The sequence below is a fragment of the Phascolarctos cinereus genome, unplaced genomic scaffold (assembly GCF_003287225.1).
Source record: "Phascolarctos cinereus isolate Bilbo 61053 unplaced genomic scaffold, phaCin_HiC Scaffold_4;HRSCAF=312, whole genome shotgun sequence".
Taxonomy (NCBI): domain Eukaryota; kingdom Metazoa; phylum Chordata; class Mammalia; order Diprotodontia; family Phascolarctidae; genus Phascolarctos; species Phascolarctos cinereus.
Genome location: NW_027555847.1, coordinates 678,202,305 through 678,228,048, shown reverse-complemented (window position 1 = coordinate 678,228,048; position 25,744 = coordinate 678,202,305). Strand labels below are relative to the sequence as shown.

The 25,744-nt window shown below is 50.9% G+C and overlaps 2 protein-coding genes across 2 annotated transcripts in view; both read right to left on the bottom strand.

Annotated features, from left to right (window-relative positions):
* The window catches only part of ELL (elongation factor for RNA polymerase II), a 148,725-nt gene extending 147,104 nt beyond the window's left edge, over positions 1-1,621 (bottom strand). The window contains exon 1 of the mRNA XM_021008881.2: positions 1,441-1,621. Within this exon, the coding sequence (XP_020864540.1) occupies positions 1,441-1,575 (135 nt within the window). The 5' untranslated portion in view covers positions 1,576-1,621. The remainder of the gene's footprint in view (positions 1-1,440) is intronic.
* A 14,661-nt stretch (positions 1,622-16,282) lies between these two features.
* Positions 16,283-25,744, bottom strand: part of FKBP8 (FKBP prolyl isomerase 8) — a 29,248-nt gene continuing 19,786 nt past the window's right edge. Inside the window, exons 3-9 of the mRNA XM_021008878.2 lie at positions 24,102-24,274; positions 23,634-23,722; positions 22,417-22,634; positions 22,006-22,189; positions 21,398-21,464; positions 18,541-18,678; positions 16,283-17,215 (exon numbers count right to left, since the gene is read on the bottom strand). Of these exons, the coding sequence (XP_020864537.1) occupies positions 17,129-17,215; positions 18,541-18,678; positions 21,398-21,464; positions 22,006-22,189; positions 22,417-22,634; positions 23,634-23,722; positions 24,102-24,274 (956 nt within the window). The 3' untranslated portion in view covers positions 16,283-17,128. The remainder of the gene's footprint in view (positions 17,216-18,540; positions 18,679-21,397; positions 21,465-22,005; positions 22,190-22,416; positions 22,635-23,633; positions 23,723-24,101; positions 24,275-25,744) is intronic.

The window sequence follows — 25,744 nt, the reverse complement described above, 5'->3', positions numbered from 1 at the left end:
AAATTTGGAATAACACACTCTAGCCCTACACTCTTCTTCCTGAAAGGCATGGGACCCCCAGAAGCCAAAGCCTACCTGGTCTCCCTCAGTGAAGAAGAGCCTTAAATTCCCTAGGAAGAAAGTTGGGGGTGGAAGGGAGGTACAGAACTAACCCTGTGAATTTCTACTGGAGGGAGGTAGGCACAAAGACAAGGGGGCCTATTTAATGAGCCTAAAGACAACCCGAGGCCCAGACCACAGCATTCTCTACCTTGCCTTAAATTTTGGGCAGAAGCAGAAAATGTCCCTGAAAATCTGGGAATACACAGAAGAGGATTTCTGATCCTTTATTTAAGTGAAGGACTTTTTAAAAAGGAAGAGCAAATAAATACACAGGGGTGGAAAGCCGGGTCAGCAAAGGGCAGGGATTGGGGACCTGGGGTTAGGACAATCCAAAGGTAAGCTAGCACCCACCTGGCTTCCCTTAAAGAAACATTCCCTAAGAAGGGGAGCAAGAGGCACCTCTGAAAGCAACCAAAGGGAAACTGCACCCCTTCACCCTATGGATCTTGGGGGGGACCACAACAAGGATGAGAACTGGATTCGATGCAATAGAAGAGAAATGATCCACAAACCCCACTGACCCCACCCACCCGCAACCCACCTCTGCTCAGCTGTGCACTGCTGCAGCCCTTAAGTGCCAGGTCCCTGAGAAACATATGGCTGAAAGTGGGGTTAGAAACGAGAAAGGGGAGCCCCCTTCCTCCATCCACACTGTCCCAGAACTGAGCTAATCTGGAGGCTCAGGACAGCCATAAGGCTGATGGACACTGACCAGAAGCACCCCTATAGTTCCCTTCAGTGAGACAGAACCCCAAAATCTTCAGGAGGGAGCTGTGGACAACCCCAAGAGGTCAGTAAAACCTGTGGCCTCTAGTTGTCTAAGCTTGGGGTGGGGGGGGAGGCGGGCGAGCCACGCAGACAAGGAGCCACGCAACCAAGGGGGTTGAGGCGGGGTCCAGACGAGCACCCCCAGATGCCGCGGCAGCCCCCCAAAGCTGAGCGGAGATGGGAAAGGAACTTCACGTATAACCATATGGTGGGGATGGGAAAGAAGATCACCTGCTTGCCTCCCCCCGGCCGGACTCGATCAGCCCGGACAGCACCGCAGGGAAAGGGGGGGAGGGGGGGCAGCCCCGAGACTACGGGGGCCCGGAAGGGGCGCCCGCCTGGCTGGGGGGGGCGGGGGCAGCGGGACCCGGCGCGAGCTGGCGCTACTGCCCGGAGCGAGGCGAGGGGGGAGGGGGTAATGGGCCCCGTGGCGCCTCAGCCCCGGCGCGCGCCGGGCTGCGCTCAGTCCAGCTGAGGCGCCCCGGGCGCGGGGAGCCCGGGAGAGCGGAGCCCAGAGGAGGGGAGGACAGGACCCGGGGGAATGCCGGCGCCCCGAGCCGGAGCCCTCACCTGGCCGCCGCGGTAGCTCTCGAAGGCCCTCAGAGCGCTGTCGGTGAGCTTCACGTGGAAGACAGACACCTTGCTGCCGTCGCTCACCCGCCCGCAAGACAGCCCGTAGCCCCGAGCTTCCTTCAGCGCCGCCATCTTGCGACCCTCTCCCCCGGGCCGGGCCGTGCGCCTGCGTCATAGCCGCCTCGCCTCGGCCCCGCCCCTTCCCGGGGGCAGCGTGATTCATTATTCAGGAGGCACGGCCGCCGCCGAGGTCCTTGGCTGGGCTGCTCGGCTCGTAGAGGGGAGGAGGCGGCGGGAGAAGGGGGCGGGGCATTCTGACAGCCGGGAAGGGAGGGGAGGAGGGGGCGGGGCCATGAGAACCCTGCTGGCCGGGCATCCTGCCAGGCCGGGAGCTACTGCGGGCCCCAGGAGGAATCCCATTCCAGCGCCTCTCGTCTTCCGCTTTAGAGTGGAAGCGCCTTGAGGGCCGGGGCCGTGTTTGCCCTAGGAAGGGCTAATTAGATGTTTGTTGACCGACTGACCAATCACAGAGAGCAAGTGACTAGAGGAAAGTTAGTGACAGAGCTGGGATGTCAATCATCAATCATAAACATTTATGAAGCCCCTACTATGTGCCAGCTACTGTGCTAATGCTGGAGATACAAAAAGACAGTGCCTGCCCTCAAGCATAGTTTTTTAGAACAACTAGGGGGCAGCTAAGTGTCACAGTGGATAGAGCACCTGCCCTGGATTCAGGAGGACCTGACTTCAAATGTGACCTCAGACACATAACACTTACTAGTTGTGTGACCCTGGGAAAGTCACTTAACCCCATTGCCTACAAAAAAAAAAAGGAACAGCTAGGTGGCAGTGGACAGAAAGGGGGAGGAGGAATCGGGAATCAAGAAGACCTGAGGGGCAGCTAGGTGGTACAGTGGATAGAGCACCAGCCCTGAAGTCAGGCAGGACCTGAGTTCAAATCCCACCTCAGACCAAACACTTGACACTTACTAGCTGTGTGACTTTGGGCAAGTCACTTAACCCCAATTGCCTAAAACAAGCAAAAAAAAAAAAAGAAGACCTGAGTCCAAATTCGACCTCAAGTGTTTATCACTATGTTGTTGAGCAGTTATGACCATGGGCAAATCACTTAACCTTTCTTTTGTCTAAGTTTTCTCAACTGTAAAATGGGGATAATACCACCTACCTCTCAGGGTTGTGGTGAAGCTCAAATGAGATAATATTTGTAAAGCACTTAGCACAGTGCCTTGCACGTAGTAGAGATGACGTAGGTAGATTCGAAAGAATTAGAACCCAGGTCCCCTAACTCCAAATCCTGCACCTCTCCACTGTAGGGCAACTGCTCTAACCAAGAGTCAGACAAGTATTATGTATGAAACATCTGCTACGTGTCAGGCACTGTGCTAAGTGCTAGGGATACAAAGAGAGGCAAAAGAGACTTCTACATGTTAGAGCTGGGCCTTGAAGTAAGGTAGGAGGTTCCAGCAGGCAGCGTCAAGGAGGAATAGGACATGGTTGTCCATCTGGACCGAGGCAGGAGATGGGAATGTCCCACATGGGAAGCAGTAAGTGGCATTTTGGAGAGAGCACAGTGTCACCACACACACACACACACACACACACACACACACACACACACACACACACCATCAGAGGGAATAACGTGTAACAGATTTGGCAAAATAGTCTGGTGCCAGATGACAAAGTGTCTGAGGACTTGATATTTTATCCTATCAACTGAAAGGAGCCTGTGGAGCTTCTAGAGCAGAGCAGAAGAGATGGTCAGTCAGACCTATGCTTTTAAGAATGTCAACGTGGGAGGAGGGAATTGGAGAGGAGATAGGCTTCAATCAGGAAATTACTGCAATAGTGTAAGCCAGTGACATCAGACTCCAACAGAAACCACTGAATTGTCTGCAAGGATCCCTGCAGGCCACATATGGACTTAGAAGACCACGTATTACCATTAGCTATGTTCTGTTATGTTTTTATTTTGTTAAATATTTCCCAATTACATTTTAATCAGGTTTGGTCTGCGCTGGGAAGCATTGAGGCAGCAATGCGTTTGACACCCTGGTATAAGCAAAAAGCGATCTGGCTAGATCTCCCCAAGAGGTGTGGGGGAGACAGAATCAGCAAAAATTGGTAACTGCCTGGATATGGGAGATTAGGGAGAGTGTAGAACACAGGATGACTCCTACTGTGTAAACCTGAGTGAATGGAAGAAATGCGATTGGAACGGACCTTAGATGTCATCTGGACAAATGGCTATTTGTAAAGTAATCAACTTAATTTTACAGAAAGGAAATCAGAGTCCAGGTAGGGGAAGTTCATGATTACTCTCTATGTCTTCTCCTTGACAAAGATTCCTGACTTTTCTACATGCCTGGTCCTGCTGGCAACCTGGGAAAGCCTAGAAACCCCTTTCTCAGGATGTTTTTAAATTATTGGAGGAAATACCAGATTTTAGTTAGAAGCTAATGAAAATGAAGGTGTGATTTCCCCCTACTCCCACCCCCATCCAAGTTCATGGACCCCTAACCACAGAGCCCCTGGGAATCTGTGGACCTCAAGTTAAGAAGCCCTGCTCTATTAGGATGGGAGGTTTTTTGTGAACAGGGACTATTGCTTCTCCCTCTGTTATCTCCAGGGCTTAGCAAATTACTTTGCCCATAGCAAGTATTCAGCAAGTGCTTTATCATTCATTCACTCTCATTTTTTTTTTTTGCCTTTTGGTGAGGCAATGGGGTTAAGTGACGGGCCCAGGGTCACACAAGTAGTGAGTGTTATGTGTCTGAGGCCAGATTTGAACTCAGGTCCTCCTGACTCCAAGGCCAGAGCTCTATCCACTGTGCCACCTAGATGCACCCCACTGCAATTTTCTAATCAGTAAAATAACATCATAGGATTCAGAAAGGGAAGAGGTCTGGAGGTGGGGGGGGGTGTTGTCATTCAAACATAACTCTCAGGCCCAGAGAGGAAGAAGTGATTTGCCCAAGATCACCCAATGAGTCAGTGGCAGAACTAAGACTTTATACAACTGATTCATTCATTCCATCAACAAAACTATTAAGCATCTACTGCGTGCAGTATCCTGTACTAGGCCAGAGACAAAGTTAAGGTAACACATGATCCCTTGCTCTCATGGAGCTAGGTCAGACAAATGGGAGGATGTATCACCAACACATGTAACAATAATATCACAACATCATATTATGTGTACATAAAGTCCAAGGGCAGTCATTAATGACCAGGAACCGGGGAAGAATGCTGGAAGAAGAGGAGTTTCAGATGAGCTCTCAAGGATGAATTGAACAGGTAAACAGAAGAAAGGCATTTGAAGCACAGAAAACCAGCTGAGCAGAGAGATACCATGAAGGAGGATCCCAGGCATGATGATGAAGGGGAGGGGAGGAAAGACAGGAGGAAACTGTCCATCATAGCCAGAATATAGAGCAAGTGAAGGAGAGTAACAGTAAGTCTGGAAGGACAGGATGGTGCCAGGTTGTAGAGGGCCTTGAATGTCAGACAAAGGAGTTTGTACTTTACGGTTTATCATCACCACTGGGGGTGGGGGAGTAAAGAGGAGGGGAGTGTGTTATCACCAATGAGCATAAACTGTCTGAGAGATAGGTGGGTCATTCTGGGATGGGCATAGAAAAGTGGCCCTTGGGTGAGGCCCTTTTGGGATATCAATGAGTTCATAATGAGGCTATAACATTTGGTAACCATGAGGCAACAGGAAGAGAAAATCACACAATCACTCAGTCTGGATCCACTACAAATTTACACAACCTCAAATGGCCCTCACTGCTGTTGGGCAATCCTACTACCTCTTCCAAATCTCATCTTCTCAAACCTTCCCCCACCCTCTCAGCTGAGAACCCTGCCGCCTCTTTTACTGAAGAAAAATGGAGGCCACTCACACGTGAGCCCCCTGTTCTCCCCTTTTACTTATCATATCACTCACATGACTTGTGCCATTACCCCCTTCACCATCTTCTCACATGAAGAGAGGGCCCTGCACTCTCTGCCCTCTGTCGGCATAAGCAATACCATTTTATCCGTCTCCTCCAGCACTTCCAGGCTCAAATACAAAATCTTCTGTTTGGTACTTAGAGCCCTTCATAACCTAGGGCCTCCTCCTTTCCTGTCTTTTTATACCCTACCGACCCCACCCATATACACACCCACACACCCACATACACACTGCCATTCAATGGCACTGGCCTCCTTGAGGTTCCCAGAACAAGACCCTCCATCACTGGGCTCTGGGCATTTTCTCTGGCTGTCCCCCATGCCTGGAATGCTTTCTCTCTCCTCATCTCTACCACCTGAGCTCCATGGCTTCCTTCAAGTCCTCTTTAAAATCCCACCTCTGCAAGAAGCCTCTCCCAACCCCTCTTAATTCTAGGGTCTTTCGCTGTGGATTTCCTCCTGACCCTTCATACGGCATGTTTGTGTATAGCTGTTGGCATATTGTCTCTCTATTAGATTGTCAGCTGCTCCAGGGCAGTCTTTTGCCTTGCTAGGTACCCCCAGTGCTTATCACAGTGGCCAGCAAAATGCTCATCTGCCCCTCTGATTGGACCCTCTGGCTGGAGAGCAAGGCCCTGAGTTCCAAGGTTTCTGTTCCAGAAAGGGGCTCAGCACAGTTTTCTTCCATTTCCCATCTCCACTGCTTTTGGACTTCTCCATCAAATACCCACTGGGTACTTTCTCTCCCCTTCCCTCCAGCCCCCCACTTTTCAGTTTCCTTTTGTGTATCCTCTTCAGGTAAACTGCTTGAAGGAGGGGGGGTCCTTTTTTTGTTTTTAACTTGTATTTGTAATCCCCAGCACTTGGCACTGAGTCTGGCACTTAATGAAGGTGCTTAATGAATATTTATTGACTAATAAAAGCCCACAAGAAAGGGTCAGTCAACAGAGGATTAAAGGAAAGAACAGAGGATTTGAGCTCAGGAAGGAACCTTAGAGTTCAAGGAGCCATAAGAATTAGAGCCAGAAAGGGCTTTAGGAGTCATTGAGTTCTTCCCCTCCCCTCCCCCATTTATTTAAAGTACCTTTTATTGATCTCTTTGGTTTTCCATAACCTACACTTCCCAATGCATCTCTTCCCACCCCCCCCCCAGAGACTCATCCTCTATTCAAAAAATAACAAAAGAAAAATAAACAGCACAACTCAGCAGCACACTGGAAAAATCTGACATTACACTGCAAGTTCCACATCCATCGTCTTCCACCTCTGCAGAGCACCTCCTATCTCCTCAAGCCCGGTCATTATCACGTCAAGCAGTTGTTTTGTTGTTGACTCGTTCTTCCTGTTTACATAGTGGGAGTCACAGAGGACGAGGTTTTCCTCCTCCGGCTGACTTCACTCTGCGATAGATAGTTCACACCAGCCTTAAGATCCCAGAGCTAGAAGGAGACCACGGATTTCCCTCCCATCAATTCCATTCCATAAACATTTCTTAAGCTGCCCAAGGGTGCCTGGCGCCATGCTAAGGGTGGGGCATACAAATGAGAAAAAGGAGGACAGTCTCTGCCTTCAAGGAGCTTGCGATCTAATGGGAGAAGATAGAACACAAAAGGAAGCTGAAAGAGGGGGGAACGGAAGGGGAGAGGTAGTGTGTGCTGTTCCCTAGAGCTGAACCTAGCAAATCTGTTGATGGAAAATTACCTAAGAAGTTGTGAGCCCTTTACAAAGGAAGACTCCTAGAGTTTATTGCTCCACCCTCCAGCTCCCTCGCCAGGTTTATTTTGATTTGCATTTCTATCAGTGATTTTTTTTTTTGCAAGGCAATGGGTGTTAAGTGACTTGCCCAGGGTCACACACCAATAAGTGTCAAGTGTCTGAGGGCACATTTGAACTCTGGTCCTCCAGACTCCAGGGCTGGTGCACCACCTAGCTGCCCCTCTATTAGTGATTTGAGGAACGGTAGTTGATAGGGGCAGCTAGGTGGACTGAAATAAGGCTCATCTTCCTGAGTTCAAATCTTGCTTCAGATACTTACTGTGGGCCAGTCACTGTCTCAGTTTCCTCATCTGTAAAATGAGCTGGAGAAGGAAATAGTAAACCAGTCTGGTATCTTTGCCAAGAAAACTCTAAATGGGGTCATGAAGAGCTAAACCCAGCTAAACCACAAAGTAGATAGTTTGAAGTTCTTTTGAGAATTGTTTCTCCACATCCTTTGACCACTCATCTAATTAGTTCTTAATATATTTCTGCTACTTGCCTAAATATTTATCAGGGCCTTATAAGAGATATTTAATACAAAGATTTTTCCTCAGTCCATCCCCTCCCTTCTTATCCTACTTGGATTAATTTTGTTCATGCAAATGCTTTTCCATTTCATGTAATCAAAACTATTTTTTCTTTTGTAATTGCCTCTAAATCTCATTGGATTAACAATTGACTTCCTAGCAATAGTTGAGAAAGGTACCCTATCTGATTCTCTCTCTTTTTTTTTAATGGTGTGAACTTTAATATTCACATCACATGCCTTTTGAGGTTATTCTGGTGTATGGTATAAGATGTTGGTCTAACCCTATTTTCTGCTAGACTTATTTCCAGTTTTCCCAGCAATTTTTGGCAAATAGTTCTTTTTTAAGGTAATTTATGTTTTCAGTCAAACCCTTTATTTTACAGATGATTAAACTGAGAGGTTGAATGACTTATGTGATTTACACAAAAGCACACAGCCAGTCAGTGTCTGAGGTGGAATTAGAATCCAGGTCTTCCTAACACCAAGTCCTCCACTCTCCCATGCTACTTCTTATTTTACAGATAAGGAAAACAAAGACCTGAGAGGGAAATGATTTGCTTGTGGTCCCAGAAGTACAAATGAACAAAACCCAGGTTTTCTGACTTTAAATCTAGTGCTCTTTCTACTAGAGTATGTATATGAAATAGAGGAAGATACATGGATGGCAAAGAGAAAGAAAAAAAGGATGGAGGTTCTGGGGGAGAGTGTTCAATGTGTGTTAGGGGTGGGGAAAGACTGTCTTTCATCCTCTCTAGCTGTTTCACACTGGCCTTACCTTACCTGCTTAAACCAGATATCTAGGCCAGATGATTCCTTGAGGTTTCTAACAGTTCCAAGAATCTCCCCTATATATGACTTAAAGGGGAACGTTGGAGGCCTGTAGAAGTAGGTACAGACTTCATTTTCTGTAAGGGTACCTAATTAAAGTTTTTTGTTAGGATGGTACCTGTGGAGAGCAGAGACCCACAGCCAGACCTGAGTCAGCCTTCTCAGCTGCACAGAAAAAGATTTCTGAGTGGAATTTAGGCCAAGTCACTAAATCAATTTTCAAAAAATTAAGTATCTGCTTTGCGCATGGAATAAGACAGGAACGAAGAGGAGAAAAACCATCTTGCTCACCTGTTCAAATTCCCATCGGCCCAGATCCTAGAAAGATTTAAAATTAGGTTTAAAATCTTTGAGAACAGGGACATTTCATGTTTGTAATTTTATCCTCAATACTAAGCACAGTGCCTGGCACACAGTAGGGGCGGGGGGGGGGGTATCAGGGCCAGAGGACTAGAAAGGCACAATGGGTTAAGTAAAGGACCAGTTGGGAGACAAGGTTCCAGGGTCCAAGAGAAACAAGAGCAGGGAAAGGTGGGTAGGGTGGGGTAATGAAAAGAGCCTGGAAGTCCTGAATTCAAGTCCTATCCTTCCAGTAACTACTGCAGCTACACAAAAACTTCATTTCCTCTTTGGGGCTTCAGTTTCTAATATCAGGGGGCTGGGTGAGTCTACAGGCCCTTACTTCTGAATGTCAGGCAGCCACCTTCAAGAAAATTAGAAGAGTGTGTCACCAAATACCCTTATCAGAACAAAAGAGAAAGGAAATCTGTCTTCACCTTTTGGGAAGAACAACTTATTCCCCCTGTGGAGGTCAATCAGGGTGGGAGGAGGGAGCTGTAATAGTCATCTGCCAGGGAACCTCTGGGTCTCCAAATTCACGCTCACACAATTCATTCAACAAACATTTATTATTTTATTAAGCCCCTGCTGGGAGTATAGCATCATAGACTGGAACAGCAATCCCTTCATTTTACGGATGAGAAAAGGGGGTGCCAAGAGTGTGAACACCCAGGCTCACACAGGTGCTAAGGGGCAGAGCCAGGATTGCCCCCTCCAATACCTCGCCTTCCATGCGACTGCATTCAGAGCCCTCTGCTAGTCTCTGAGAGTACAGAGATTCAAAACCAAACCACACCAGAGCCTACATTCTACCCACCAGAGACACAGAGATGGCACGGACACAAGGACAGATATCCAAAGAACCCAAGACAGAGGGTAGCAAGGGCCCAGGGGGATCTGAGAAGGAAGGGAGCCCCGTTATGTGAGGGAAAGGCTTCAGAAGAGGTGGCACCTGGAGGATACTGAAAGGCCCAAGAAGTGAGGATGGAAAGCCTTCTAAGGGAGGAAGGGCTTGCATGTGGCATGCTTAATTGTAGAGAGTAAGGAATCATCCAATTGGAATAATAATATTTAAAAATACTCATGCAGGGCTTTCAATTTTATACTTTATACATATCATTTCATTTGATCTCATTTGATTAAAAACTAGAATGTGAAGAAAAAGTCATATGAAATGAAATCAGGAAAGGTAGATTGGAGCCAGAGGGAGGGCTTGAAATGCCAAGCTGTGGCATTTTTATTTTCTCCTGCAGGCTCTGGAGAGCCCTGGATGGGTTCAGAGCAGATCGAAGGCAATGGTCAGCTTTGTGCCTTCACAGATTACCGTGGCAGCTGTGTGAAGTATAGATCAGAGAGGGGGCTTGGTACCTATCTTTAGTCTAAAACTCCAGTGCTCTCACCCCCTAGTCTAGTCTAACCCTTAACTGAGTCACTGAGGCCCAGAAAGCAGTAGATTTGCCAGCAGAGAAGCCAGTAGAACCAGATCTCTTGACTTTTCCATTCTGGTTCCACACCCCCTCTCAAAAGTCAGTCTGGGTTCAAGTGCTGGGTGACCTAGGCTAGTCAAGTTTGGAAATACCTTCCCTAACTCCTCTAGGTTCCACCTGGGATCTCATGCACCTTCTTTTTACCTAGCCACGGCTCCTATAAATACATACACAATATATATAAATTATAGTATATGAATAATTGTGTGCAATAGATTTAGTTACATATTAAACATGCAAACCACATCTCTATATAGTAAAATGCTATGTCATATACTCCATAAATATATCATTAATATCTGTAAAACATACTTGTTATATATACATATAAACATGAGCAATGTTTCAACATACATGCACACACATGTATACTATGCAATAACCAGCACGTATGTAGAACTTTAAGTTGTACACTTTACATCCATGATTTCATTTGACTCACAACAACCCTGTGAGGTAGATGCTTTTATTATGTTCATTTTACATGTCCTTGGTCACTTTGCTAAGTCAACGTCCGAGGTAGGATAAAAGCAACAGGATGAAACCCTGAAGGCCTCTAGAGTGTGGGGGAATCAGAGTGTCTGGCCAATTCCCCCACCCTTCACTGTTCCCCCTTACCTTCTTCCTTAGGCCTCCTTGCTGCTACTGCCTCAGACCCCTGGGGGTCGCCAGCTCAGCACCCCCTAACCTAGACTTCCTGGAGCAGAGTAAAGGCTCATCCTCCAAATAGGTTTGAGCTGGCTATGCCACCCTTATCTTCACTGGTCCCATCATGCAATCCCTGGAAGTGAACACTTTGATGATGTTACCAGGGCACCTGCCCTTAGCGGAAGGCCGCATGCCTGGTGGCACAGTGCCAACCTCTGACACTGTCAGGGTGCATCCATAGTGACACACTGCCATGCTCACATTGACAGTCACAAACACAGGCAACCCCTTGGACTTCAGGACCAGCACTTGACCAGGAGCAGGCCAAGGACCACAAGTGAAGGAATTGCTTAGAGACCTTCTTCTTGGCCAAGCCCCCAGGGATCCAAGCTCCCATCCAGCAACTGGTGGTCCAAGCAATAAAGAAGATCCCAACTGGCTTCCTGGGCCCCCGAGGCACATGGGTTAAGGCTTCTGGATACCCCCTCTTCCCTGGGCATGAGCAAGATGAGAGCAAAGGGACACAGCAGAGGCTGAGGATGTAATCAAGGATGGACTTGACAGGAGACAAACAGACAGACCCTGGTGGAAGGCTTGGGGTAGAGGCATGGTGGTGGTGGTGGTGGTGGTGGTGGTACAGTGCCTTAAGGCCCCTATCATTCTTGGCTGCCCACATCTGGCCCTGGCCCCTGGGACCTTTCTTTTTTCGGGCTAGGGGCTGGCATGCAGCCACCTTCCGGCCTACCATTCCTCTAGGCTCTGGGCAACAAGGTCAGAGCTCCAAACTAAGAAACCACATCCTCGTCCCATCACCCATCGGAAACTCAGAGGGTGCCCACAAGCCCCTCTAGGAATTCCCCAGCCAGATCATCGGATTTGAGTACTGATCTGGTGCAGCAGATAGAGAACCCTGGATTTGGGGTCTAAAGGGCCAGAACTCAAACCAGATCTGGGTGAGAGTTCCACCTCTGGCTCAGGCTATGTGAACATGGACCTTCCTTATCCTCTCTCAATCTTGGTTTCCTCATCCATCAACTAGTAATTATAAAAAAAATTTTGCTTTCTAAACCTTAGAGTGATATAGAATATATAAACTGTTTATGACAATTCCCCTGGGTATAGGGTGCTTTCAAGGAAATAGCCCAGGCCAAGATATGGCACCCCCCTGGGGCCTGACAGCCAGAGGGCCCTGGGCCCCTAGAGTCCCTTCCAGGAAACTCCTAGTGGCCAACACAGCTGGGGTGGAGTAGAGATTAGTCAGCAGGCCAAGTCAGCCCAGGGAGCAGTTTCAGGGAAGGAGGGAAGTGGTGCTGACAGGAAGCAAGGGGAGGGGGGAAGAGGTGGAGGAGATGACTGGGGAAGCCAGTCAGGGGACCCTGTGTAGATAGGATCAGCCTAGCTGGAAACACCAGCTCAATTTCCCCTAAGTCCTCGGGTAGGAGTGGGGAGACCACAGGCAGAGTGTAGCCCTTGCTTTGGGAACGGAAAGGGACTGAAGAACAGACCCCCAAAGTAAACCAGAAGTGGTGGGAGAAGACAGAGACCTATCTCCTCTTGAATACTCAGATCTTTTTCCATGAAGCCTCACCAGGACAGATTACAGATGGGCATGAGGTCCAAACCAGAAAGGGGATGTGGGACAGCCCCCGAGCAGCTTCAAAGAGAAGGTAGAGTCCAGGGGATGGCCCTGGGCCCTTGGGTAAGAATGGGGGCATCAGCTCCCTGGGAAGTGACTCATCCTCCCAGATTCTGAGCACTGCCAACTTAGAAGGTACTGACAGGCCCTTCCTTCCCTCCCCCACCCCATCCCCCAAAGTCTCTCACACGTGCTTGTCATGGAGCCAAAAAACACCCTCTCCAAGAAATGAAGGGATGGCAATAGATGATCTCCAAGGCTCCTTCCTGTGCAAAATCCCATAATGTGGTCCTTTGGGAGTTTCCAGAGTGCCTTCAGGAGAAAGCAGAACAGTGGACCTGGCTTTCAGGAGACGTGGGATCTGGGCTCAGCTCTGGGATCTTTGGGCGAGGTGACCTCTGAGAATTCGGGCTCCCCCCTCTCCAAGCTTCAGTCTCCTCAGCTGTCAACTGGGAACAAGAAGAAGGCTGACAAAGGTTGAAGGTGAGGAAAATGCTTCATAAACAAACCTGGGCTCTCTGTTACCCACGTGAGAGCAACTATCACCAATGAGAAACACGGAATGCTCATGGTGAGAGGAACCAGACACAGAGAATGTCAGGGCAGGGAGGGCCGGAAGAATGTTCGGCCTGAAAAGGCCCTCGGAACAAGGAATGCCAGAGGTGGGGGACATACAATGATAGGGCACTTTAAGGCTTACAAAGCACTTTATAAGTTATCTCCTTTGCTCCTCACAACAACCCTGGGAGGCACATGCTTATTATGATGTCCATTTTACACATGAGAAAACTAAGGCCAAGAGAGGTAACTTGCCCAGGGTCACAGTCAGAACTGGGAGGGACTTTTGAACACAAAATGTCAGAATTGGGAGGAACCTTAGATCAGAAGATGTCAGAGCCAAGAGGGCCCTTAGAACACAGAATGTCAGAGCTGAGAGGGGTCTTAGAACAGGGAATGTCAGAATTGGGAGGGCTCTTAGAACTCAGAAGGTCAGAGTAACAGGGTTATTAGGACCCAATGTCAGAGCAGAGAAGGACTTTAGAACCGAGAATGTCAGAGCTGGGAGGAACCTTAGGAGAGAATGTCAGAGCTGGGAGGGCCCTTAGAACATAGAAGGTCAGAGCTGGGAGGAACCTTAGAACACAGAATGTCAGAGCTGGGAGGGCCCTTAGAACACAGAATGTCAGAGCTGGGAGGAACCTTAGAACACAGAATGTCAGAGCTGGGAGGGCCCTTAGAACACAGAATGTCAGAGCTGGGAGGAACCTCAGAACCCAGAAAGTCAGAGCTGGGAGGGCCCCTGGAATACAGAATGTCAGAACTGGGAGGGACTTTTGAACACAAAATGTCAGAATTGGGAGGAACCTTAGATCAGAAGATGTCAGAGCCAAGAGGGCCTTTAGAACATGGAATGTCAGAGCCGAGAGGGGTCTTAGAACCGAGACGGTCAGAGCTGGGAGGAACTTTGCAACACAGAAAATCAGAGCTGGAAGGAACTTTAGAACCTAGAAAGTCAGAGCTGGGAGAGGCTTTTGAACACATTAGAATATCAGAGCTGGGAGGAACCTTAGAACACAGAAGGTCAGAGCTGCAAGGAACCTTAGGAGAGAATGTCAGAGCTGGGAGGGCCCTTAGAACATAGAAGGTCAGAGCTGGGAGGAACTTTAGAACACAGAATGTTAGAGCTGGGAGGAACCTTAGAACACAGAATGTCAGAGCTGGGAGGGCCCTTAGAACACAGAAGGTCAGAGCCGAGAGGGGTCTTAGAACCGAGAAGGTCAGAGCTGGGAGGAACTTTACTACACAGAAAATCAGAGCTGGAAGGAACCTTAGAACCTAGAAAGTCAGAGCTGGGAGGGCCCCTGGAACACAGAATGTCAGAGCTGGGAGAGGCTTTTGAACACATTAGAATATCAGAGCTGGGAGGAACCCTAGAACACAGAATGTCAGAGCTGGGAGGAACCTTAGAACATAGAATGTCAGAGCTGGGAGGGCCCTTAGAACACAGAAGGTCAGAGCTGGGAGGAACCTTAGAACACAGAATGTCAGAGCTGGGAGGGCCCTTAGAACACAGAAGGTCAGAGCCGAGAGGGGTCTTAGAACGAGAAGGTCAGAGCTGGGAGGAACTTTACTACACAGAAAATCAGAGCTGGAAGGAACCTTAGAACCTAGAAAGTCAGAGCTGGGAGGGCCCCTGGAACACAGAATGTCAGAGCTGGGAGAGGCTTTTGAACACATTAGAATATCAGAGCTGGAGGAACCTAGAACACAGAATGTCAGAGCTGGAAGGAACCTTAGAACATAGAATGTCAGAGCTGGGAGGGCCCTTAGAACACAGAAGGTCAGAGTTGGGAGGGCCCTTAGAACATAGAAGGTCAGAGCCGAGAGGGGTCTTAGAACCAAGAAGGTCAGAGCTGGGAGGAACTTTACTACACAGAAAATCAGAGCTGGAAGGAACCTTAGAACCTAGAAAGTCAGAGCTGGGAGGGCCCTGGAACACAGAATGTCAGAGCTGGGAGGCTTTTGAACACATTAGAATATCAGAGCTGGGAGGAACCCTAGAACACAGAATGTCAGAGCTGGGAGGAACCTTAGAACATAATGTCAGAGCTGGGAGGGCCCTTAGAACACAGAAGGTCAGAGCTTGGAGGAACTTTACAACACAGAATGTCAGAGCTGGGAGGGCCCTTAGAACACAGAATGTCAGAACTGGGAGGGACTTTTGAACACATTGGAATATCAGAGCTGGGAGGAACCTTAGAACACAGAATGTCAGAGCTGGGAGGAACCTTAGGACAGAAGGTCAGAGGTGGAGGGCCCTTAGAACACAGAATGTCAGAGCTGGAAGGAACCTTAGAACCCAGAAAGTCAAAGCTGGGAGGGCCCCTAGAACACAGAATGTCAGAGCTAGGAGGGACTTTTGAACACAGAATGTCAGAGCTAGGAGGGACTTTTGAACACAGAACGTTAGAGCTGGGAGGAACCTTAGAATCCAGTCCAATTCATTCAGGTATCAGAGGGGCAATTAAAGCCCAGAGAAGTAAGTACATGGCTCCCAGGCCCTCAGCTTGTTAGTAGAAGAGCCCAGCCTTCTGTTTTCCCAGTGAGGGCTCTTTCTCACCCACTCTGGGAGCTCCTTTAGGGATGCATCTATCCAATGAGCTGTAGCTGAGCAGGTATCTGATGGGTTAAGTCAGTATAACTTGTGAGCCTCTCTCAGAGAAAGGGAAGAGGGAAATGGTCTGCAGAGCTGGTAAGGAGGCTTTAGGTCACACCGGCTGCTTGGATCACTGGGAGGCAGCTGGAATGGACCCAATCTAATGGGATCAAGAATCCTGGAGCTGGGGGTGGGACGTCCTGAGAACAGAGAGCCTAAAAGCAGGTTAAATTAGCTCAGTCTACTCCTTCGACCTTCCACCACACACACACAAGCAAAGGAACACACAAACATGCACACATCAGCAGACACATGCAAACATGCATAGTACAGACATGTTCACACACATGTAAAGACTGTGTGTGCATGCATGCATGTAGGCACACACCCCTACACAGACACACACCCTACACACACAAGGGAACACCCACACCCCTTTCCCAGAGCCGGCAGAAGAAGGTGAGGGCCCCAGGCGAATCGACCAGGTTGGGCACTTTATTTCCTAGGCTTTCCCATTAGACAACAGGAGGCTCCATACCTGGGTCCAGTAAACTCAAACATGGGGGGTGAGAAGAGGGCTGTGCTCACTGCAGGCAGGGGGCAGCGAGGATTGGGCAAAGGGAGTGGGCACACAAAGATGCTTCTGCCAAGGCAAGGGGGCACATTCTCCTCCCACTTAATATAAGCCAATTCCCTGTCCACAGATGTGCGCCAGACCCATGTCAGGCAATCCTGAGGCTGAGCCTAGGGAAGGAGGAGGGGAAATCCCCCCAGAGTGGGGCAGAAAGTGCTTCGGGTCTGCACTGAGCCTTTGGGCTCCTGCCAGGGAACCTTCAGGGCATAAGCCAGCTCAAGAGCTCCAGGCTGGGCCAACAGACCAGGGCCTGAGCACACTAGCAGTTCCCCTTCCCTGTGGGCAATGTGAAAATACCCACTTCTAAGGCCCATCCCCACAATCTCCATCACGACATCCTCAGGAAAGCTGGGCTGGTGCTTCCATTGATTTACCATCCCCTTGCCCACTGGGGCTACATGAAATCTTGTAGCTGGCCCTTCCTTGCCAGACAGATCAGGCCCCCAGCTATCTGCCCAGCTCTGGTGGGGAGTACTGAAGAGGGAGGGAGACAGGTGTCCCCTGACTGGGTGGTCCAGACTCTTCATTCATTCCTAGGGACGGACCTAATTCGAGGTCACTGCCCACGTGGTATTTGAGTGGGGCATGTCAGGCTTTGGAACAGAAAAGGGACAGGGAAGATGCAGGCCCAGTGCTGGAAGGTACAGGGAAGCCCAGGCAGGCCGTAGGCAGCATCCATCTGTCCAGGCTTTCAATTTCTGGCAGCGATGACCACAGACAGAGCCACACCCCCGAGGGCTACAGCGGTTGCCCCAAAGAGCCATTTCCACGGAATGGACTGTAGAAAAACAAAACAAAACAAAACAAAGGGAAAGAAAAATGTTTAGGTGCTGCTCATCCCCTCCCTGCCCTGAGTGACCCACCATCTCCCCAAGTCTGTCCCCACTCCTGCTGATGACCCAGGACCTTGCCATGCCCCTCTGAGACAGAGGGAAAAAGCCAAAGTCCTTAGCCTAGCATTCAAGGCTGCATGACCAGGCCCCAACTCCCTTCTCTACCTTCTTCTCTACCCAGGCTGCTCACCACCCAGTCTCCAGAACATTCTCATGTCATCTTCCATGAATTTGTTCACTCCATCTCTCCTACTTGGGATGCCTCTCTTTCCCCTTTCTTCTGTCTCTCCAAATCCTTTCCCTATGCTTAAATGGCCAGCTCAAAGCTCACCTCTTCCAGGGAGCCTTTCACGACTACCCCAGACCACAGGGAGCATTAAGTCCTTCTGAGCTCCTAGTGTACTTGGCAACTGCTATGTGGGGCCTGGGAACATCTCTTGAAGTGTGATTTGCTTTTTCCTGTATATGTGGCCCTGCCTCCTGGACTCAAAGAGAGGCTCCCTGAGGGTGCTACATGGACCAGCTCTTCTGTTTTTCCTTTTCTCCAGGCCAGCCCAGCCCCGAAGAATTCCAGTCACAAAGGAAGCCCTGCCTAGGTACTGTAGGGCAGGGACCTCCAGGGCAACAGCTGGTCTTCACTTTGTCCTGGGATTTCCCCTAAAGACTCCTCCCAAAGGCAAAAAATTCTACAAACGGAAGTGAGTTCAGGGATCCTCTGCCCAGGCAAAGAGATCTGGGTTTGAACTCTGCTACTAACCTGACAGATGACCTCTGATAAGTCCCTTTGCCAACCCAGGCCTCCATTCCTAGCTCTAATTTGAGAGGATTACACTACCTGGTTTCAAAACTCCCTCTCCATTAAAAAGTCCTACCTAGCTCTGACATATTCTGTTCCAAGGGCCCTCCCAGCTTTGACATTCCATGTTCTAAGGGCTCTCCCAGCTGACAGTCTGTGTTCTAAGGCCCCTCCCAGCTCTAACATTCCCCATTCTAAGGTCCCTCCCAGTACTGATAGTCTGGGTTCTCCTACTGCTGACAAAATAAAGTCCCTTCAAGTCCTAAAATTCTGCCAACCAGTTACTTGGCTCTGAGCTGGCAGAGCTACTGAAATTTAGCTTGTGTGGCCCCACCCCCTGGCACTGCCACAGATGGCAGTGCTTGCCAACAGCACAAAGGGGCCCCTCACCTTCCTATCAACACCTAACTAAACCAAAGGCTGAATACTGGGAGAGGCCTCTCGATTCCTGTCCCCCTGCCCCAAGTCCCTTACCCGGGGACCCTTGGCGGGGCCCTTGGAAGGCAGTCCACCGGCACCAACAGTGCCAAGCATCTTCTTGTACATGGCAGTCTCTGTGTGCCTCTGGGCAGCATGCTTTTTCACCAGCTTTGAGAGCTCAGAATGAATAGTCTGCAAGGTAAACACAGGAGAGGGAGAGAGAACCATCCCAAGGAGTGTTGGGGAGGGAGGCAGACAGGCAGGAAGTAGATCTCAAAGCCCTTGGAGAAGCAGTAAGAGAGCCCCCAGTCTGCCAGTACTGGGGAATGGGGATGTAGCAGCTAGCTGCTGGCTTCCTAAGAAACAACTAAGGATAAGACAAAGGTCGTGGCTTGGCCCAATCACAGGCCAGATGCCTCCTGCTGCCTCATGGACACCTCCCCCCACCTGGCCTAACACACAATGGGGGCACCAGTAAAATCTGTGAGGGCCGGGACACGGGGGAATGTGCTTCTGGATTTCTAGAAGGAGATAAAGTGAATGGGGGAACAGAAAGGAGGATATCCCCCTCTCCTCAGGAAAGCTAAAGCTGGGGAGTCTGGGTCCGAACTGGAAGGGACTAGGACTCTCAGGATGAGAAAAAGAGCGAGTGGGTGGAGCACTGGAGCAGGAAGGGAAGTAGAGGGCCTGAGGAAAGCTACTGACCCCCCAAATATCCCCCTGGTCCTGAGAAAAAAAGCACTAAGAGGAGACTCCTGGGACCAGTTTCATATCCTGTAAAGTGAGGGATGAGACTTCAAGTGTTCAAAGGTCTCTGACAGCTCTGACTTGGTGAGTCCTGAGGGCCCTCCCAGCTCTGCCATCTTGTGTTCTAAGGGCCCTCCCAGAGATGCCATCCTGTGTTCTAAGGGCCCTCCCAGAGATGCCATCCTGTGTTCTAAGGGCCCTCCCAGCTCTGATCTCCTGTGTCCTAAAGGCCCTCCCAGAGATGCCATCCTGTGTTCTAAGGGCCCTCCCAGCTCTGATCTCCTGTGTTCTAAGGGCCCTCCCAATTCTGCCATCCTGTGTTCTAAGGGCCCCAACTCTGACCTCCCGTGTTCTAAGGGCCCTCCCAGAGATGCCATCCTGTATCCTAAGGACCCTCCCAGCTCTGCCATCTTGTGTTCTAAGGGCCCTCCCAGAGATGCCATCCTGTGTCCTAAGGGCCCTCCCAGCTCTGACCTCCTGTGTTCTAAGGGCCCTCCCAGCTCTGCCATCCTGTGTTCTAAGGGCCCTCCCAGAGATGCCATCCTGTGTTCTAAGGGGCCTCCCAGAGATGCCATCCTGTGTTCTAAGGGGCCTCCCAGCTCTGATCTCCTGTGTCCTAAGGGCCCTCCCAGAGATGCCATCCTGTGTCCTAAGGGCCCTCCCAGCTCTGACCTCCTGTGTTCCAAGGGCCCTCCCAGAGATGCCATCCTGTGTTCTAAGGGGCCTCCCAGCTCTGATCTCCTGTGTCCTAAGGTCTCTCCCAGCCCTGACATCCTGTGTCCTAAGGGCCCTCCCAATTCTGCCATCCTGTGTTCTAAGGGCCCCAACTCTGACCTCCTGTGTTCTAAGGGCCCTCCCAGAGATGCCATCCTGTGTTCTAAGGGCCCTCCCAGCTCTGATCTCCTGTGTCCTAAAGGCCCTCCCAGAGATGCCATCCTGTGTCCTAAGGGCCCTCCAGGCCCTGACATCCTGTGTTCTAAGGCAGAAGTGTCAAAGTCGGCCTCTTGGACTCTCCAGTTTGCTCTGAATCAGACTGAAATGGAATTGGGAATGTTTAACCAAATAAATAAAAATATAATCCAACATAGATAACGGTAATGTGTGGATCTGTTTCTATTTGAGTTTGATACCACTGGTCTAACGTGCCTTCACTCACAAACATAGACAGAAGGTCCCTAGAGGACGTCTGGTCCAACACCCCCTCATGTCACGGATGAAGCAAACGGAAGCCCAAGAGACAATCTGATTTGCCCAGAGTCACTCAGGGAGTAGGTGGCAGAGGCCAGATTCAAACCCAGGTGCTCTGGATCCAAATCCCTCATTCCTATCCCTGAACTGCATTGTTCTAATGCCTTCAGAGCTTATCTCCTAGTCAGAAAAAAGACGAGTGCCCGCTGAATCTTCACAGGACCAGTTGCAGACTCTTGGGTCCTGGTCTTGGGCCATTAAATGTCCAAGGCATGGCAGACACAGGTAGCAGTTAGTGCCTGGCCAAAGAGAAGGGCTCATGTGGCAAGAAGCCCAGGGAGGCGCTCATCCCAGCCAAGCCCCAGCCGGGCTCCCTTAGGTGGGACAGGACTGCATTCTGCATCCTGGACGAAAGGGCAGGGCTCCATGCTGGCCAGCACCGGATAAGAGGCAATCGGGGGGCACAGCAGGAAGACTCAGGGATGGCCTCCTCTGGGCACAGTCTAGTACAGAAGAACAAGGGCTCCCCCTGAACTCCAGCCTGCTGGTCAGACTCACTAAGAGATGGAGACCTTATAAGTTACCCAGGCCAAGGCCCAGGGAAGGCAAGTGATTTGCCCCCAGTCACAGGGGGAAACAGCAAAGGCAGGATCCAAACACAGGTCCCCTAACTCCACATGTGGAGCTGCGCCTCCCACAAGATGGGAGCTGCTGCCACAGGGGCACAGAAGGAAGGACATGGGACTTGGCCCGGTCCCAAAGAGCGGCTAGCCGGGGGCGGGGGGTAAGAGTCCGCTCTGAGGATTACAGACTGTCAGAGCACAGACCTCAGGACTCATCTGGTTGAAACCCTCTTCCTGAGGCCAGGCATAGGCTGTGGAGAAGGCTGGAGGACAAGGCTGTTTCCAGGTCTCCTGAGACCCAGCTCTTGTCTCCCACCCCTCCCTGTCTCTCTCCAAAATGCTTAAGAACTTACCTTGTTGGAAGGTTCCAGTTTGAGGGCAGCTCTCAGGATGGGGATGGCCTCAGCATACTCACCTTTGCTGTGCCAGCACCTACAGGAGGGCAGGTAGCAGAGATCAAGGCCATACTGACACTCCCCATCTACTGGGCCCCAGGCCTTGTTCAGGCAAGAGAAAGGAAGGGCTTTGTCCCTCCCCTTGCCCAAAGGAATTTCATCTCTCACTGGGTAGACAAAATTCTGGATCTCAGTTTTCTCAACTGTAAAATGAAGGAGCTAGACTAAGGAGCCTCCCAGCTCTGCGTTTGAAGGTTCTCTGTTGTAAGGGCCCTCCCAGCTCTGACATCCTGTGTTCCAAGGGCCCTCACAGCTCTGACATCCCATGTTTTAAGGACCGTCCTAGCTCTGATATCCCATTTTCTGAAGGCCCTCCCAGCTCTGACATCCCACGTTCTAAGGGCCCTCCCCAATCCTAACATCTGCTAGTCTGTGACTCTCATTCTCACGGTATCTGTGTAGGTGCTCCAAAGGACACAGAACGATGTGATCCATGTGCCCTGGGCTGCACTGAGGAGGATGGAGGTTGACTTGGGGCAGGGCTGGCCAAGGAATCTGCTGGCCACCTAGGGCTCACCTTGCCCTTCCGGAACAGGGCCTTGATGTTATCTGGCTGGTGGCTGAGTGCCAGGCTGCAGGAGTTCAACGCTGCACTGTAGTGGTCCAGCTTGAGCTGTGAGGCAGCCAGGTTGTTCAGACATTTCACCTTCAGCTCTAACAATTCTGCCTCCTCCTCTGGGCTCACATCAACTGGCACAGCGGTGCAAAGGAGCATAAGGAGACATGACCCTTCACATAGCCCACCCTAGCCCATGGAGACATAGAGGGCCCAGCTTTGACCAAGGCAAGATAGATGGACATCAGCGGCAGGGACCACCACAAGGGCTCCAAGATCCAGGCCAAGGAGGCCCCCACAGACATGGAAACTCCCCAGATGCTCGGCCCCTTGGGGAGGCAGGGACAGAGCCCAACGGCACCTTTGGAGCTGGCACTGATGACTTTGAGCGCCAGGTCGTAGGAGTTGGCAGCCAGGACGAAGTCGGCCCGCTGGTAGTGGGCATTCCCACACTCCCGCTTGCGGTCAGCCAAGGCGGCTCGCTCTTGCCCGCTCAGCAGCTCCAGGTCAGGCCCGTCCGCGGCTGTCTGCAGAGCCACCTCAAGGCGGAGGGTTGAGTTGGGAGGGATGGTAGGACTCCTGCAGGGCAACAGGGGCCGGAAAATCCAGGCATCTGAGAGGGCACTTGATACAGCCTTCCCAGGGAGTCCCCTGACAGACTCCCCCAATGGGAACAAGAGAAGGACAGTCTTCCAGCTCCTGCCTAATTCCCAGATCTGACTCCAGGGGACTCGCTTTCCCTCCCCAGGCCTTGAAAAAGAGAGAATGAGACCAGGTCACTCTGTGGTCCCTTCCAGCTGGGACGCCGAGCAATTTCTGATCAAGACAGCGTTTGCTCGTCAGGCAGCTCGCCTACTAGAGAGAAAGTCCTTCCAGAGACTCTCATTGTGTGGCGAGGGACAGGCAGCATCCACTTTCCTCTATCACCCATATACTGAAAGGGAGAAAGGATAAGGGGAGCAGGAAGGGCGGAGCTCCCGGCCTCAGGGACACTTTGGTCAGGGATGGGATGAACAGTGACCCTGGTGATTCAGCTGCCCCAAAGTTGTCCAGAGACCTCCGGGAATCTCAGATTTCCAAGGAGGGCCTAGTAGGAAGCTCCCATCATGGGACAGGGAAAAGAGCCCTGGACAGGGAGGCACGATACTCAAGAGGTCCCCTGTCATTAATTCTCCATATGAACTGGACACTAGCCCTCTCTGGATTTTAGTTATCCAACCTGCTGAGTAAAGGGGCTGGACTAGATGTTTGTTAAGGATCTTCCCAGCTGTAAAATCCTGGGTTCTAAGGGCCCTCTCAGCCCTGACATTCTCTGTTCTAGGGGCCCTCCCACCTCTGACATCCTGTGTTCTGAGAGCCCTCCCAGCCCTCCCGGCCCTGACATCCTGTGCTCTAAGGGCCCTCCCAGCCCTGACGCTCTGGGTCCTGAGGGCCCTCCCAGCCCTGACGCTCTGTGTTCTTAGGGCCCTCCCGGCCCTGACGCCCTTGCGACTCTTAGGCTCCACACCGCTCTGCCTGCTGGGCGCCCGTCCGTGCCCCGCGCAGGTCACTGCTCAGGCCTCCTCTGCTCCGTCTCACCTGCCATGAGGCCCATAGCAGTATTTGGCATCTGCGATGATCAGGGCTGTTTCACCCACGTTCATGAGCTGCACACTCAGATCCAAAGCCTTCAGAAACAAAGAAGAAGCCGGACACATGAGAGTGAGTAACAAATAGGGGCGGGGAGGCAGACTAAGCGTCCACAGTGCCTGCTTTAGCCAGGCCCTGTGCTAAGCACTTCACAAACATTATCCCATCTGATCCTCACAACAACCATGGGAGAGGCAGGTGCTATTATTGTCTCCATTTTACAGTTAAGGACATTGAGGCAAATAGAGGTGAAGTGACTTGCCCAGGGTCACACTGGAAGTAAGCATCCAATCGCAGATTTGAGCTCCACCGTGTCACCAGCTGCCTCTAAGGGACGGCCCCACTCCCCAATCCCAGGCTTTGCTCTCTGTGACCAGGTCCTACGCATCATTGCCGCTCTCCCCTGCTTCACAGCACCTGGAGAAAGTCACAGTCCCCCAGGGTGAAGGTGAGGCGAGGGTGCTCCTCCACTTGTGTGCCATGGTCCTCAAGCGAGACCTTCAACTGCACCGTCACATCCTGGCCTTTGCTGGGCCGCTCGGCCCCGGGAGGGGCGGCCGCTAGAATCTTCTTTCTAAGCAGTCCGTTACCTAGGAGGGAGACAAAGGACAAGGTGACATCCTCAATTTTCAATTCAAGCCCGGGTGCTCCTTTGGTTGAGAGCCCGAGGGAGGCCCCCAGCACCGGGCGGATCTCTAGGGATGGACGCACAGAGAGGCTCAGACCAGAATCCCACAGGACAGGCTGTAAGCGATGCCACTGGAAGAAACACTCACCCCTCCGAGATCCTGAACCAACCAAGCCCTCATGTGTTAAACACCTACCATGTGTCAGGCACGGTGCTGAATGCTGGAGTGCTGCACTAGCATCTTTACAGCAAGTACAAAGGTGAGGTATGAAGCAATTACAATCTAGAACCACACCAGACGGAAGGGGATTTGGTCTCACATCTAACCCCAGCTACCCGGGCCATTCTGGACAAATCACTTTCGTTCTCTGAGTTTCGTTATTTTCATCAGTCAAATAGATGGGGAGCGGGGAGGACATTAGACCAGAAAGTCCACAAAGTGCCTTCACAACAAGAAAAAGTCCCTCTAGAAAATTATTCACATCAGTACTAGGTCTAACAGCAAAAAATTGGAAACAAACTCCACATGCAATAGCAGGAATGGCTGAACAAATGGTGGCAGGTGGATGTAATGGAACAGTATCCCATTATAAGGAATGCTAAGGACAGTGGGACTCCCCAACAGGCTGGGTTGGAAAGGACCTCAATCTGGTCAGACCCACCCTAAGCCAATCTCCTCGGCCAGAGAGTGGCCTGCCAGCCTGTGCTGGAGGGTCTCTTGGAAGGAGGACCCCACCACCTCTAGGGGCCAGCTTTGGTGCTGGGAAAGCTGGATGCCCTTCATGCAAACCGCCTCCAGCTGCTTCCAGGCCTGCCCACAGCAGATTCCTCCTGCCTTCAGCCTCCTGAACACAGCTCTCAGGCCTCGGCCAGTCTCCTCTTCTCCAGGTCAAACATCCCAAGTTCTTTTAACCAGTCCTGGATGCTCCTCTGGATTGCTGATACCCTTCACCCCGTGGAGTGCCCAGTCTGCCCAGGCTGGGTCCAGAGGGACCTTTGCCCCCTCGTCCTGGACACTAGGCTTCTCCTTCCAGAGTGTCAGACTGTGTGAGGCTCCCATTGTACACTGCTGACTCATGAAGAAGAAGCCTGTAAGCCACTAGAAGCCCAAGCTCTGCCTTAGCTAAGTGATCCAGCCAGGTTTCCCTCTACACTTGAGGTGACTTTCTTTTTTAAGCTCAATAATCACACTTTACATTTATTTCCCTTAAATCCCATCTTCTTGGCTTCAGCCCAACATCCCAGCCTGGCCAGACCTTTGGGGCGCCTGACTTTGCCCCTCTGGAAGTGGGCTATTCCCCTAGGCTCTGCAGCATGCCTATCAAACTCTCTGATGCCACCCAGGCCTCTGTCCAAGTACTGATTAAGAGAGCGCAGGGCTGGGCCGGGACCAGCTCCCAATGGCTCAAGAGTCAGTCATGAAATTTTCAGA